The 13,558-nt window shown below is 37.2% G+C and overlaps 1 protein-coding gene across 3 annotated transcripts in view; it reads right to left on the bottom strand.

Moving 5' to 3' along the window:
- The window catches only part of RELN (reelin), a 544,299-nt gene that overhangs the window by 71,117 nt on the left and 459,624 nt on the right, over window positions 1–13,558 (bottom strand). For all 3 annotated transcript variants that reach the window (XM_005679214.3, XM_013963255.2, XM_018047261.1), the window contains exons 36-41: window positions 13,370–13,547; window positions 9,824–9,908; window positions 8,810–8,992; window positions 6,239–6,410; window positions 6,035–6,137; window positions 4,106–4,335 (exon numbers count right to left, since the gene is read on the bottom strand). In XM_005679214.3, coding sequence (XP_005679271.3) covers window positions 4,106–4,335; window positions 6,035–6,137; window positions 6,239–6,410; window positions 8,810–8,992; window positions 9,824–9,908; window positions 13,370–13,547 — 951 coding nt within the window. The remainder of the gene's footprint in view (window positions 1–4,105; window positions 4,336–6,034; window positions 6,138–6,238; window positions 6,411–8,809; window positions 8,993–9,823; window positions 9,909–13,369; window positions 13,548–13,558) is intronic.

Below are 13,558 nucleotides of genomic sequence, written 5' to 3'. Positions count from 1 at the left end.
TATTAAGGTGCCCCCAAAATGCCAGTTCATAATTAAATTTTATTATCTAATACCTGTCAGAGTTTTAGTCTTGGCAAGAAGCACTTCCTACCTTTTGAACTTTTCAGACTGCTGAGCTGAGGGAAATGGCTGGAGTTTTCCTTTGAACAAAAGCCTACATGGATTTTTTTGAACTTCTTATTTATTCAAATGTTCTGAATACAAATGAACCACCTTGGTTGGATATTTATTATTGTTCACCTGTCTTGACACAGAAACTGCAAGCACTATGATAAATGGACTGAAGGGTCTGGTTTCACTGTGGTTCCCCATCTGCTGAAATCTTATTTTGAAAATTTCTCACTGCCACCCTCCCTAGTGAATGTCAGTGTCTGTTCTCCCAAGCTAGTGGTATTCAAAGGATCTGTTTTTTAAATGTAAACTTTAAATTTCAAGCACACAGCAGTGCTTTCATTAAATAGGGGTTTTGGTTGACTCATTATGAAACTGGATAAAGCAAAAGCAATTAGGAAGTTTCAAAGACAAAAAGACTCCAGATGAAAAAGACACAAGGGTGATGTGAATAAAATGTGATAGAAGCTCAATACTTAACGCTTCAAATGTGAATTGACATTTGAATTGGCAAAAATGCCATTTCTGCACCTGAAACATTTAGTATAGTTTTTTTGGTACCTAGTGTCCTGTGAGTGCACATAAAAGGGCAATTTAAACATGGGCAATATATTTTTCTTAGCATCTAGCACTTGTGCCACTATCATGTACCATGCTGAATACAAACCAAGGAATGGTTCACTGAGTTGGAGAAAATTTAACTTTTGCCTTCCAGCAACTCATGCCTGTGTGGGTTTTAAGAAGAGTGCTAATTGTTGTCCTGAAACAAGGACTAGAGAACATTTCTAAAGCAAATTCTTCTCTTTGCAGAAACTGCTGAAGTCAGTTTGAAAGGTAAGTTGATACCATTGTAAGAGCTGGCATGCCTCCTTAACATATTTACTTTCTTTTTGTAGAAATGAAAATCACATGGAATACAAAGAACAAGATGGTTAAGTTCTGTACCTTGTATAATTAGAGGAGGCATATTTTAAACTGAATTCCAATATCAGTAGGTAAAAATATAGATGTCTGCTTTGCTCTTGCTCAAATTACATCACCATGCCTCATGTATAAGCACAGCCTGGTGGGCAAAATCAGCTGGCAGTGATGCAGGCCCTGGGACCCTGGAACGCTGTCCTGGGGTGGGGAGCTTCATTCAGTGCCTCTGTGTGGCAGTGATCTTATTTCATACTCCTTTAAAATGGATTATTTTCATGTAGGAACTTTCAGAAGCATGTCTCAGTTGGTAAGACAATCTAAACTCATAGCTTTCACCTTATCTTTATGGTTGTTTTCTATTTAACCTAATTCTTACCTGAGCCATTGGAAGAAATTAACAGTCCACCAAAAAGAAAACCTGCAGCTTTTCATAATACCATAATGACCATGGTATTGGTCACAGGTGCTAAAGTGATTGGCTATCCAACCACTTTTCCCTGTCTACACTGCCCATAAGGGCTTCCCAGGTGGCTCAGTGGTAAAGAAACTGCATATAATATAGGAGACACGGGTTTGACTCCTGGGTTGGGAAGATCTCCTGGAGAAGGAAATGACAACCCACTCCAATATTCTTGCCTGGGAAATCCCATGGACCGAGGAGCTGGAGGGCTACAGTCCATTGGGTCACAAAAGAGTCAGACACGACTTGGCGACTAAACAACAGTAGTGCTTCCCATAAACATGGACTTTGGGCATCCATCCCTCTGTTGCAGCTCTTGGTCTTTTGGCCATAGCTGACTGGTCAGATTTTCTTTTCTAGAAATGTAGAATTAAGAATTCTAGAAAGTGAGAGCTGGAGTTTGATGAGTGATGTTACTATTAGCATGATAAAAAGGATCACAAACTCCTTTTGCTGATGTCCTCACACTTTCTCAGTGGAGTCCATGATTTCCTAGCATGTTTCTAATAAGTTCTTCCACTGCTTTTGGTAAGCCTCTTTATATTTCTTGCAACATATAATCCTAAATAACACAATTGATTTTGTGTAGAAGTTTTTTCCTGAGCTATTTCCCCCTGCTAATTCTTATATAGACAGGTTCACACCCCACCTCCATAAACCATAATAGCAGCTTTCTGGTTGTGCTGACTGAGTCATCAGCTCTAGCTATTCTTATGGTCTTCAGAGATTCTCCTTGCTTCCTCGACTATCACTTCTAAAGAATCTTGAGGATGTTTTATTTAGTAATGCTTATTTTTTTAAAAAATTAGATTTTCTAATAATTAGAACAGTATCCTGGTGTAACAGTAAGAATTAATAAATGATATACTCAATAGTACAAAATATTAGAGCCCTTAGCAATCAAATTACAAAAATTTTGCTGATGGTATCATGAGGAGTGAATGGATTTATGTTCAAAGAGAATGAAGACTTTTGAAGATTCACTTTCACCCTTTTGGAAAAGTGCTAGGTATTGGTAGTTTCGCTTAAAGACTTGAGACTTCTAATTATGCTGAGTTTCACATGGGGAATGTAAGTCTATCCCCATCTTGAAAGTATAATATTAGTACTTTTTTCTTTTAAATACCCGAAAGAGTAAGTTCTTTATTCTGAGGGAAAAGACAAATTCTGAAGTAGGCTACTTTGTTGACTTTCTCTTTGTTCACCTGTATTATAAGTTTTATTTTTTGAACTATACTTTTCATTTCATATTTATTGGGATTGAAGTTCTTTACTTCCAAATAACTTTTCAATGGAAGAGTCACATATATGTAACAAGAATACTGAGAGAGGTTGAAAAAATAGAAATACCTGGGGGAAGAGGGCTTGCTGCTGCTGCTAAGTCACTTCAGTCGTGTCCGACCCTGTGCGACTCCATAGATGGCGGCCCATCAGGCTCCCCCGTCCCTGGGATTCTCTAGGCAAGAACACTGGAGTGGGTTGCCATTTCCTTCTCCAGGAAGAGTGCTTATATATATATGGAGAGTGCTTATGTGTATATATATATATATATAAATACATATATATACACACACATATATATATGTAGAGTGCTTATGTGTGTGTATATATATACATATATATACACATATATATACGGAGAAGGCAATGGCAACCCACTCTGGTACTCTTGCCTGGAAAATCCCATGGCAGAGGCGCCTGGTGGCCTGCAGTCCATGGGGTTGCTAGGAGTCGGACATGACTGAGCGACTTCCCTTTCACTTTTCACTTTCATGCACTGGAGAAGGAAATGGCAACCCACTCCAGTGTTCTTGCCTGGAGAATCCCAGGAACGGGGGAGCCTGGTGGGCCGCTGTTTATGGGGTCGCACAGGGTCGGACACGACTGAAGCGACTTAGCATACATATATATATATATATATATATATATATATATATATATTTTTTTTTTATGAAACACTTGGAATATTCTGCGGGCTTCCCCTCTTCATATGTGCTTTCTCCTTGCACAAAAGATATAAGTAGATATTTGAAAGTAAAACTTCTAACTGCATTTAAATTGTGAGGTGGGGGACAAATTATAATACTGGGGAAAAACTATATTTCTGTTGTTTCTTAATTGATCTAATAAAGACCCATGTAGATATGAACCTCAGGACAGGGTGCTGCCTATGGTGTGCTCTTTTAAATCTATCTTCAAGCCAAATGTTCTTTAGCTTCCCAGGAGGCTCAGTGGTAAAAGAATCCACCTGCCAATGCAAGAGACACAGGAGACGTGGGTTTGATCCCTGGGTTAGGAGGATCCCTGGAGTAGGAAATTGCAACTTACCCCAGTATTCTTACCCAGAAAATTCCATGGACAGAGGAGTTTGGAGGGCTATATGTAGTCACAAAGAGTTGGACAGAACTGAGCACGCACACACACTCAAACCATGAATTAGCAGTATGTCAGCTCAATGTCCTATGTTTTAAACATTCACTGATCTGCTTTCAGTGGAGAACTGAGGAAGAAATGTAAGGTGGACATTTCCCTGATAAAGCGGCAAGTCAACCATGAGATCATGAAGAAAACTGTGAAATGAGAAAAACACAGCTGGAAGCAGCGGGTCCTTACCCACAAAGGTGCAGCTTCCCGAAGTGCACGACCTCCCTCCTCCAGCCCTGGGTGGTCCCCGCATAATAGGTGCTGCTTGGGTGGTGCTCAGTGGAGCACAAGGAGCTGACGTGGCCACTGCTGTGGTAGCAGAGGGGGAGCAGCAGGTGCCAGGTTGCCCCGAAGTCCCTGGAAAATTCCAGTCTGACCGGATCAGCAGAGGAGCTATCAGTTGAGCATCCGATATTGATCTTGATGAAGAAGAAAAAAATGGTACAAATTACCTCAGAGCAACAAGCCTTGAAATGATTCACCACTTCATTATTTTCTCGAGGGTCCATTTTCCTGGGAACTGTCTTGCTGAAATATTTAACACCATGAAATTCTGTTTTGCCTGAGTAATATTGCATATTACCTTTAAATAATACTTTTTCATAAAGAACCTCAAAGGGCCTCATGAAAAATTTATTTTCCCTCATTTTTATAAAAATCTAGGAAGTGAATAAGGCAGAGACTGGCATGGAATTCCAAAATTTACCTTTAGCCCACATTCACTGCCAAGCCATACAAACTGTAGTGAAAAGGTTGTTTCTCTAATCTTAACCATTAGCTTTTTTCCAGGCTGCTGGATGGGAAGATCTTCTATTTTTCATCTTGTGACACCTTCAAACAATTCTGTTTTGCACATGGAGAATCTTCAGTATGTTTTCAATATTAAAACAGAATGAAATAAAATTGTTGTCACCATTTCCCTGGCATAGTGAGAACATTCTCAGAAAGGACTTTTTAAACATGAGGGAAACAATCACTTCATTCCTTTTTCGTGCTTTCAAGTGAATAAACTAAAACTTAAACAAATGCAGGTGATTCATGAAAAAAATTTCCCTCTTCCAACTGGGATTAACATTTTTCTTGCTGTCATAGCAACTGGGTATATTTCTATAATTTTTGTTCTTGTTGAAGTTACTCCTCTTTTCTTTTGATGGGTAAATTATTCTGATGAGTAAACTTCTCAGCTATAGGGATTTGTTTCTACCTAGATTCTTTTGATAACAGAACTCTTGAAAGGGCCACAGGTATTACTTTTTATTAACATTTAGAGCATAAATAATAGAAAATATAAAAGAAGGTTATATAAGTAACTTAAAAATTAGAAAATATAATAGAAAGCTTAAAATAGAGAATAATTTCTCCACTAAGGCATCATTTGGTCTCTGATTTTAAGATGAAAGAAACAACTCTAATTTAGAGGATACAATTAATCTAGCAAATATTAAAAATTTTGTTGACACAATTAGGCACTAATTTAAGCCTGTCCAATGATTAGTACAGGTTTCAACCATGAAACAAGTATCTTCAGAAGTTAAGACTATTGAACCTTAGCACAATATATCTTTGGTTCTGCTGATTTTATCTAAGTTTTTAAAATATATAAAAGCTTTTCTTCCATACATTTTAAATTTCTGTCTTGAAAAATAAAAGGAGTCCATAAAGAGTAATGACATATACAGAAATTAAAAAAAATGGTAAGTATTATTTTATCTGTAAAATTCATGACATCATGATAAATATTAAACAAAAGTGCTGGCCTGGTATAGACTATAATCACACTAACCTGGGTCTTAAGTAACACATAAAAATTGTGAAAATAGCACTAGAATAGTATATTCCTTTTCATTTTTATAATGTTTCAAATAATTTATTTTGACAATTTCTCATTGTAGTAGGTGAGGAAATTATGTCATAAATAAAGGACTAAAAATTCAGAAATAAACTTTAGTAGGATAATACATTCTACTAATAAAAATGAATTATGATGTAAAACCTCTTTTGTCCTTGTACAAAAATGGAAAGTCATAATGCATGAAATCATCTGAGATTTTCCTTCTCTTTCCTAGCTTTTGTTCAAGATAAAATTTAAAGCATTACTAATAGAACAAAGTCAAGTACCTCAAATTGTATGATGGTGTTCTCATTCACATTCAGGTCACGAGTAGTAATGGAATGCTCACCAACTTCATTGGAAACAAACACCATAGCTGAATCTTCCTCACTGTTATACAAGAAAACAACAAGGAATCCATTTAGGCAAAAGCTCATTGTGATCTCTATAGAGCAGTGGCTTTATTTTTAACTTTTCAATTAAATACTTACGGTGCTCCTTTGGAAGAATATGGGCAATAAAGACCAATGTTACCACCAGGATAGAAAAACCAATTGTCTTCTCTGGGCCCAAAGTCAAAAGTATCCAGAAGCATCACGGGGTTATTTAAATTATTTCCATCAATGATGAAGTCATCAACAATCCAGATTTCTTCTTTCTTACCTATGGCATTTTTGGATAAAGCAAGTTTTTCAAAGGTGAAAACTGGATGAACGTTTTTGCTCAAAGGAAGAAAGGACAGAGGGAACTCAGTAACTATTGGTTTAAACATATGCCTTCTAGACAAAGAAGCACAAACTATACAATACTGTGTTATCAGATTAAAGTGTGGGAAAAATTATGCTTTCAGTCCTTTTAAGTTGAGACTGCATGAAAGAACCTCACTAATTTCAGAAGACTGGTAAGAGTTTGCTTCCTTTCCTGTCACAGCAGCGCTATGGTACCATGGACCCTCCAGCAGCAAGAGAGGGCTTTGAGTCATGCCTTCATGGTTTAGGGGAATCTGTAACATGCCTGAATCTATGAGGATGGATGGTCAGCCTGTGGATTTATAAATGAGTTACACTAACTAATTTATTTATGGAGCAACCCAGGATATTTTAGTGGAGAAGTCAATGGCAACCCACTCCAGTACTCTTGCCTGGAAAATCCCATGGACAGAGGAACCTGGTAGGCTGCAGTCCATGGGGTCGCTAAGAGTTAGACACACTGAGTGACTTCACTTTCACTTTTCACTTTCCTGCACTGGAGAAAGAAATGGCAGCCCACTCCAGTGCTCTTGCCTGGAGAATCCCAGGGATGGGGGAGCCTGGTGGGCTGCCACCTATGGGGTCGCACAGGGTCAGACATGACTGAAACAACTTAGCAACAGCAGCAGGAGGATATTTTAGAGTCAAATCATGACTTAGAATCATGTTGCCTTTAGGCTTAAGGACCATGGCCATTACAACACTGGCTTGTTGTGCAGCTTTATTTAATTATTAAAAACTACACAGAAGAAAACTTTCTGTTATATGTTGCTTTATTTTTCCCTTAATGTTTTTCAAAACATGTATGTTTAGTTGGAGCTATATGGGAACACACAGAAAATTAAGAAAACCACTCTTTAGGCTGTCATAGAATTTGATTCAGCAACTCAGGTAGTGTGTTTAAGTAAGATATTTGCTGTTTTATTGCTAAGTCATGTCCAACTCTTTTGTGACCCCATGAACTATATCCCACCAGGCTTCTCTGTCCATGGGATTTTCCAGGCAAAAATACGGGGGTGGGTTGCCATTTCCTTCTCCAGGGGATCTTCCCAACCCAGGGATCAAACCCGGGTCTCCTGCATTACAGGTAGATTCTTTACCACTGAGCCACCTAGGAAGCCCAAGGAAGATATTACTGAGTAGATAAGAAGGGCAAGCTCAGTGCTTTTACAAAACACTGCTTGGATTGAACTGGAAACGAGGTGATAAGACCATGCCAAGCAGAAACAACAAGGTTCCCCAAGGTTGCTTCTTCACTGATTCCTACTTTTAGTAGAATTCTTGTAAAATATATAAAAGGATCTATAAATAGAAGCCTATAAAAACAATCTGATGATTGAAATGAAGTCACATGTGCCTTTCCCTCTCTAATCCTGTCACTATTCTAATCCCAGTAGCTTTCTTCCCTTTTCTTGTTTTGGAAGCAATTGGTGAAAGAGATGAAGAAAAATTGGTAACCATTCCAAACATAATATGAAGACAACTATCCTCTGGACTGTAAAACAGGCTGCATTTTTGGACTGAGCGATTATACAAGATTATTTTCTCTGTTCACAATAAGTTATAATCATTTTATTTTTTACTTACTGGTTATAAAGGAAATATTCAGGTTAACTTTTGGAGATGGCAGTACATTTTTCTTATCCACTTCTGTGTTACCTTTGCAAAGAATTCTCTTAATATAATATCTCTGTTCTTACCTAGGCCATTAAAGGTACAGTTTGGTAGAGTCTGGTTCTTTATAAAAAGCAGTTAATAGAAATACAGGAAACAATAAAACATTACAAACCTGTAAAATTGTTTTCTATAAGCATTTGAAAATGCTGTTAAATTATACATTCACTTTAACTTATCACTGAGTCAAGTGTATATGACAGAATATTTTATCTCAGGCACTATCTGCTTGGTGTCAGTTTCTCTTTGTCATGGCATTTTGCTCTAACATTGTTCTGTCTCATTAATGAAGTGCCGCGCTCAGAACTATGTATTCCTAAATGAATTCAGTAAAAAATGTAGTTACAACTGATGAGTACCTAATGGTAGAGCTGGATTATTTTTTAAAAAGCATAGCTCTATGACAGGATTTAGCTATATTTGCATAGGAATCAAACACGAAGATAATATATAGTCAAATATGAAGGTAGAGATATATAAAGCTAAATATTCCTTGAAACTCCTCAAAAGTGAAGCATGCAAAATGTGCTATCGACAGCGAACTCACTTAGCTGACAAACACTTCCTCCACACCTTAGGTGAAAGCACGTTAACATGCCACAGTCAGTTTTGACCACAGGAGAACTTAAGCATTTTTACCATTATTATAAGGTTGCCAGAGTCTGAATCTTGTAGCGTTGGTTTGGGCAGTGTATGGCAAGGGAACATTAATGAAAAGTATGTTGGTAGTTTGAGGGAAGTAAAATTCATCCATCAGATGCCAGGTGATTCCCCCATTGATGGAGAATTGCAATAGAATCGAATGAGACCTCTCTGGGGTACCTAGAAAGAAGAAAACACAGGCATAAACACATTGTGATAAAAACGGGAATAGTGTACAATCTTAGACTTTTTTTTTTTGCATCAATGCATAACCTGACTTGCATTCACATAGATGCTTTACAGTCCAAATGCTTCTGAGGCAAGCTGAAGTGATGATGGGTTGCAATTTCTGGATAAATAGATCTCAAAACACACATCAAATCTTGGATTTTTCACACAGTACTATCTCCTTTTTTTTCTCAATATGAACACATATCTTTCTATATTTCAGTTAGGAAATATTATGTCAAAAATTTTTGATTCTATAGGCTTCACAGCTCTACAAAGGGTCAAACATTTACATCTCAGGATATTATCAAAAGTACTTGAAAATTCCCTATATCCAAATGACATTATTTGTCAGGAAAATTATTTAGTTTAATATGAAAGGTCAGAATGACAGAGTTGGCTTTAGGGATTTACATCTGTGAAAGAAAATCCCAAGTTTCCAAAAGCTAAATTTTTAAAATTTAAATTTCTTTCAGCTAGAAATAAGTGGTGAAAAAAAGATTCAGGGATGTGATGATAAATTTAACCAGCAGAGGACTAGTATGATTACTATTTCTGTATGAAATCATTATAAAATAAGTAGTAATCTTACCCCAACATTAAAATGAATATATATTATAGAAGAACATTTGCAAACACTTATGCACTCAAATTTATGTTGGCTCTCCCATAGAACAAAATTTATGGGCCTAAAATCTGTTATTTCTTTGCGGAGGAGGAATTGTGCATGGGGAAATTTGCTTGAAGGCAAATAGTGAATTCATACCCACAGAAATGACTTACTTTTTGCTATAAATCTAAGTGAGAACTGGACATACATCGTATTGGTACAGTCTAGATCTCTTGAAATGAGCATCCGTAGGCCTTCCTGCAAACAAAAAACACACATGTTAAGCAATCTTACTTTACTTGTGAGAGTATTTTCCTTTGATTTTATATGTCTAACTTATATTAGCTAAATAATAGATGCATAATGATCAAGAGACAATACTTGGTCCAGGAAAAATTGATCATTTCCCCTTTTAATGGCTTTCATTCCCTATGCTTGAATAAAAACATTTCATTGGCTCAACTTTAAGTCACACTTTGCTGTGACTTTTATAGAAAGCAGTGCAAAAATGATACCATTATATATCTATAAGCCTTTTTAAAAAACAGCGTCCTTTGATCACAGCATGTTGTGAGAGGAGTAAAGAGGAAACAGACGGAAAATGTGCCAGCTCCTGCTGGAAGCTAGGAGCTAATAGGTAACTTTTTCAGGGTTCCAAAGAGTCTTAGGAACTTACTCCTTTGCGTGCTCTGACGGCCCCAGGAGGCTCTCATTCAGGCTGACACAACACCCTCCAGTTGGTCAAGTTAAATAAGGCGTAACTAAGCAGGTCCCTAGGCCCAGGCTGGAAGCGCTCATGCAGAGAAGCCAAAGAAGGCGGAAAGTGATCACACTGGCTTTAGTAATTTTTCTGCTAATTAACTATTTCTGGTTGTCTGGGATTGACAGCTCCACAGCTTGTTTTCTCCATGTATGCAGGATTGCAGTGACAGCCCAGTAAAATAGAATTTCGCTATGCAAATATCCTAGGTACTAACAGGCCTTTCAGTTTCTCAAGTATGACTCTGAATGAAGTGGCTCTTTGGTGGTATAGGGCTGGCCGATACTGAGTGGACACTGTACTGTCTACTGGCTTCTTAATTATCAGCTAACAGATACCAAGTATAATTTAATGTAGAGGAAGCAAATTCTTCCTCTTAATATTTATTATATAATACATTCTTCAATAGCTGAAAAATTTTAAATAAGACTAATTTTGTAATGGGCTTCTCTGTTATAGAGCAACCACATATTGAATGCCCACAACATTCTGGGTTCTAAAAGAACCCTATTGTTTTATACCTATCACTCATAAGGGAAACATATTATTATCTTTCTGTTGCACATAAGGAAATGGAAAATCTGAGATCAGTAACTTGCTCAAGATTGCAAAAGTGATGATAGTAGAATTCAAACTCAGATATGTCAGATTCTGAAACTTATCCTCCATCCTTTATAAAATATCAGTGTTTTGTTTATTAAATCATCTTTTGGTTTGGGGAGAGATATCTAGATAATGCTAAATTCAGAATTTGAGAATTATTTGATATCATAATGAAAAAGCAACTGCATTTATACAAAGCATAGATTCAAACTTCCAGGATTGAAGGTGGTTGTGTAAAAGCCTTATATTTCCACTCTTATTTTTCTTTTATCTTAATAATTCACTGCCCTGCTCAGTCCATAATGCTTGGTCATTGCCTATCCTTCATGTCTTGAAGTATTTACCCTTTTCCTCATACACTTATCAGCTTAAGGCCTTGGATATTTTCATAGCTTGGTGCCATATAGAGGTTAAGGCCATGGGAAAAGGTCACTTCATCTTACAATGAAAAAGCTTCGAGGTGGGTAGTTAACAGATACAGTTCATAAATATCCCTTGACAACATCAAGATAAAGGAATATGATTACTCTTTACCCTTGATTATAGAATGTGAGTATAAACTTGCTCCCATGTATCTTGTAGGAGCAATTTTGTTGACAGTCAGCATGATCTGAAATATGAAGGCATCCTTCTTTCACATCTAAAATTTTATTTACAGTTAATTACTTGATATGGAAAATTGCCCAGTGGAACTGTATTGCTTGCTTCTACATATATTCCAGCTCATACAGATGCTTCTTTTCTGATCCTCTTCCAGGTTCAGTAATCCATCTGTGCTAAATGTAAAGCTATTTTAATAGCAGATAGCACTCCTGAATCTATAAACATTGAAAAGAAACTATCGTTTCCTTTTTCACAAAACAATGCCTTTCTAGGTCAAACTACAACCTACTGAATGGCCTATGTTGAGCCTTCTTTGCATCTTGTAGGACTGATAGATAGGATATGTCCAACACATATAATGCTTGGCTGCCCTTGCATTTGGACAGCTAAAGAGAAAATATTTAATACTAATATAAAAGACTATATGTTTCCCTTGTTCACAGGATCTAGAGACCAGGTTAATTTACTGCTTAAAATTTTATCAGGTAGAGATATTTGAATCACAGGATTTACCTTTCATGGTCTTGTCAATTGCTTCAAATAGATAGTGGTAATGAGAGATAAAGCCTCAGACAAGAATTAAAATACACACAATCAAAACAGCAGTCTCTATCCTGAAATGTCCTACACCAATTTCTTCAGTCACTTACTGCTCCTAGGGACTTGTAAATCTCCCTGACGCCTAAAGTGTTTTTTCTATCTCATCTAAAAACTTGAGAAGAATTCTGGACTCAAACAAGAATGATAGCCAGCATCTATTAACTATAATTGAAAAACTTCCAGGGTGTCTAGTTTTCTAAGCATCAGGTGCTAATCATCAAGCTTGTACAGAGACCCATGCGGATTTTTGTTACAGACTTCATTTGCACACCTAGATTAGCCAATTGCCCCAGCTGAGAGGGGCAGGATATAGCACGTATTCACATGCGAAGATGTGCCAGCTCAGCACAGATTCACATAACTGCTTAATAACTGTCTAACCAACATTTAGGTTGAAATCAAAAAATACACTAATGATGTTTGAGAAAGCTATTTAACTTGACTTAAATGTTTGGTTGTCTTAGAGTCACCAAATGGTTGTATTGGCAGGAGGAAAAGAAAGAAAATGGAAATAAAAAGCAAAGATCTTCCATAAAGTCATTTAGAAAAATATTTCAAGTTAAATATCTGAAAACACACAAAATGTTACATTCTAGAAGCCAAGATTCTAGAAATAGTGTATATATAATTTTTACATATGTTAATTCCAGCAGAATGTAAGGAAGGTCTGATTACCAAAGCAAGGGAAGAGTTTAATGCCCTGCTGCTGCTGCTGCTAAGTCACTTCAGTTGTGTCCGACTCTGTGTGACCCCATAGACGACAGCCCACCAAGCTCCACCATCCTTGGGATTCTCCAGGCAAGAACACTGGAGTGGGTTGCCATTTCCTTCTCCAATGCATGAAAGTGAAAAGTGAAAGTGAAGTTGCTCAGTCGTGTCTAACTCTTACCGACCCCATGGACTGCAGCCTACCAGGCTCCTCTGTCCATGGGATTTTCCAGGCAAGAGTACTGGAATGGGTTGCTATTGCCTTCTCCGGTTTAATGCCCAAGTGATCATAAAAAATGATCTCAGTCGATATAAGAGGAAACATGATATGTGTTAGAAGACAGTAACAGTATATACAATAATATATCATCTGAACAGAAATGTATCTATGTGGAGCATTGAGAAAAGACAGCAATTTCAGTGCTAGTGAACAATCTTATCTGACCCCTTTAAAAATGAGTGATGTTCCAGACTTGATGGTTTCACCATTCAGATTCCCCCTCTCTGCACCATACACTTCAGGCCAAAGGTCGGGATGTAAGTTCCCATTGAAATCATCTTTAAGAATCGAGGGTAGAGGAATAACAGGAACACAGTAGGCTCCACCAAAGCCCCGGTCACACCTAAGGAAAAA

Source organism: Capra hircus, chromosome 4 (genome assembly GCF_001704415.2).
Source record: "Capra hircus breed San Clemente chromosome 4, ASM170441v1, whole genome shotgun sequence".
Classification (NCBI taxonomy): Eukaryota; Metazoa; Chordata; class Mammalia; order Artiodactyla; family Bovidae; genus Capra; species Capra hircus.
Note: the sequence above shows the minus strand (reverse complement) of the source record. Positions and strands in the feature narration are given on the sequence as shown.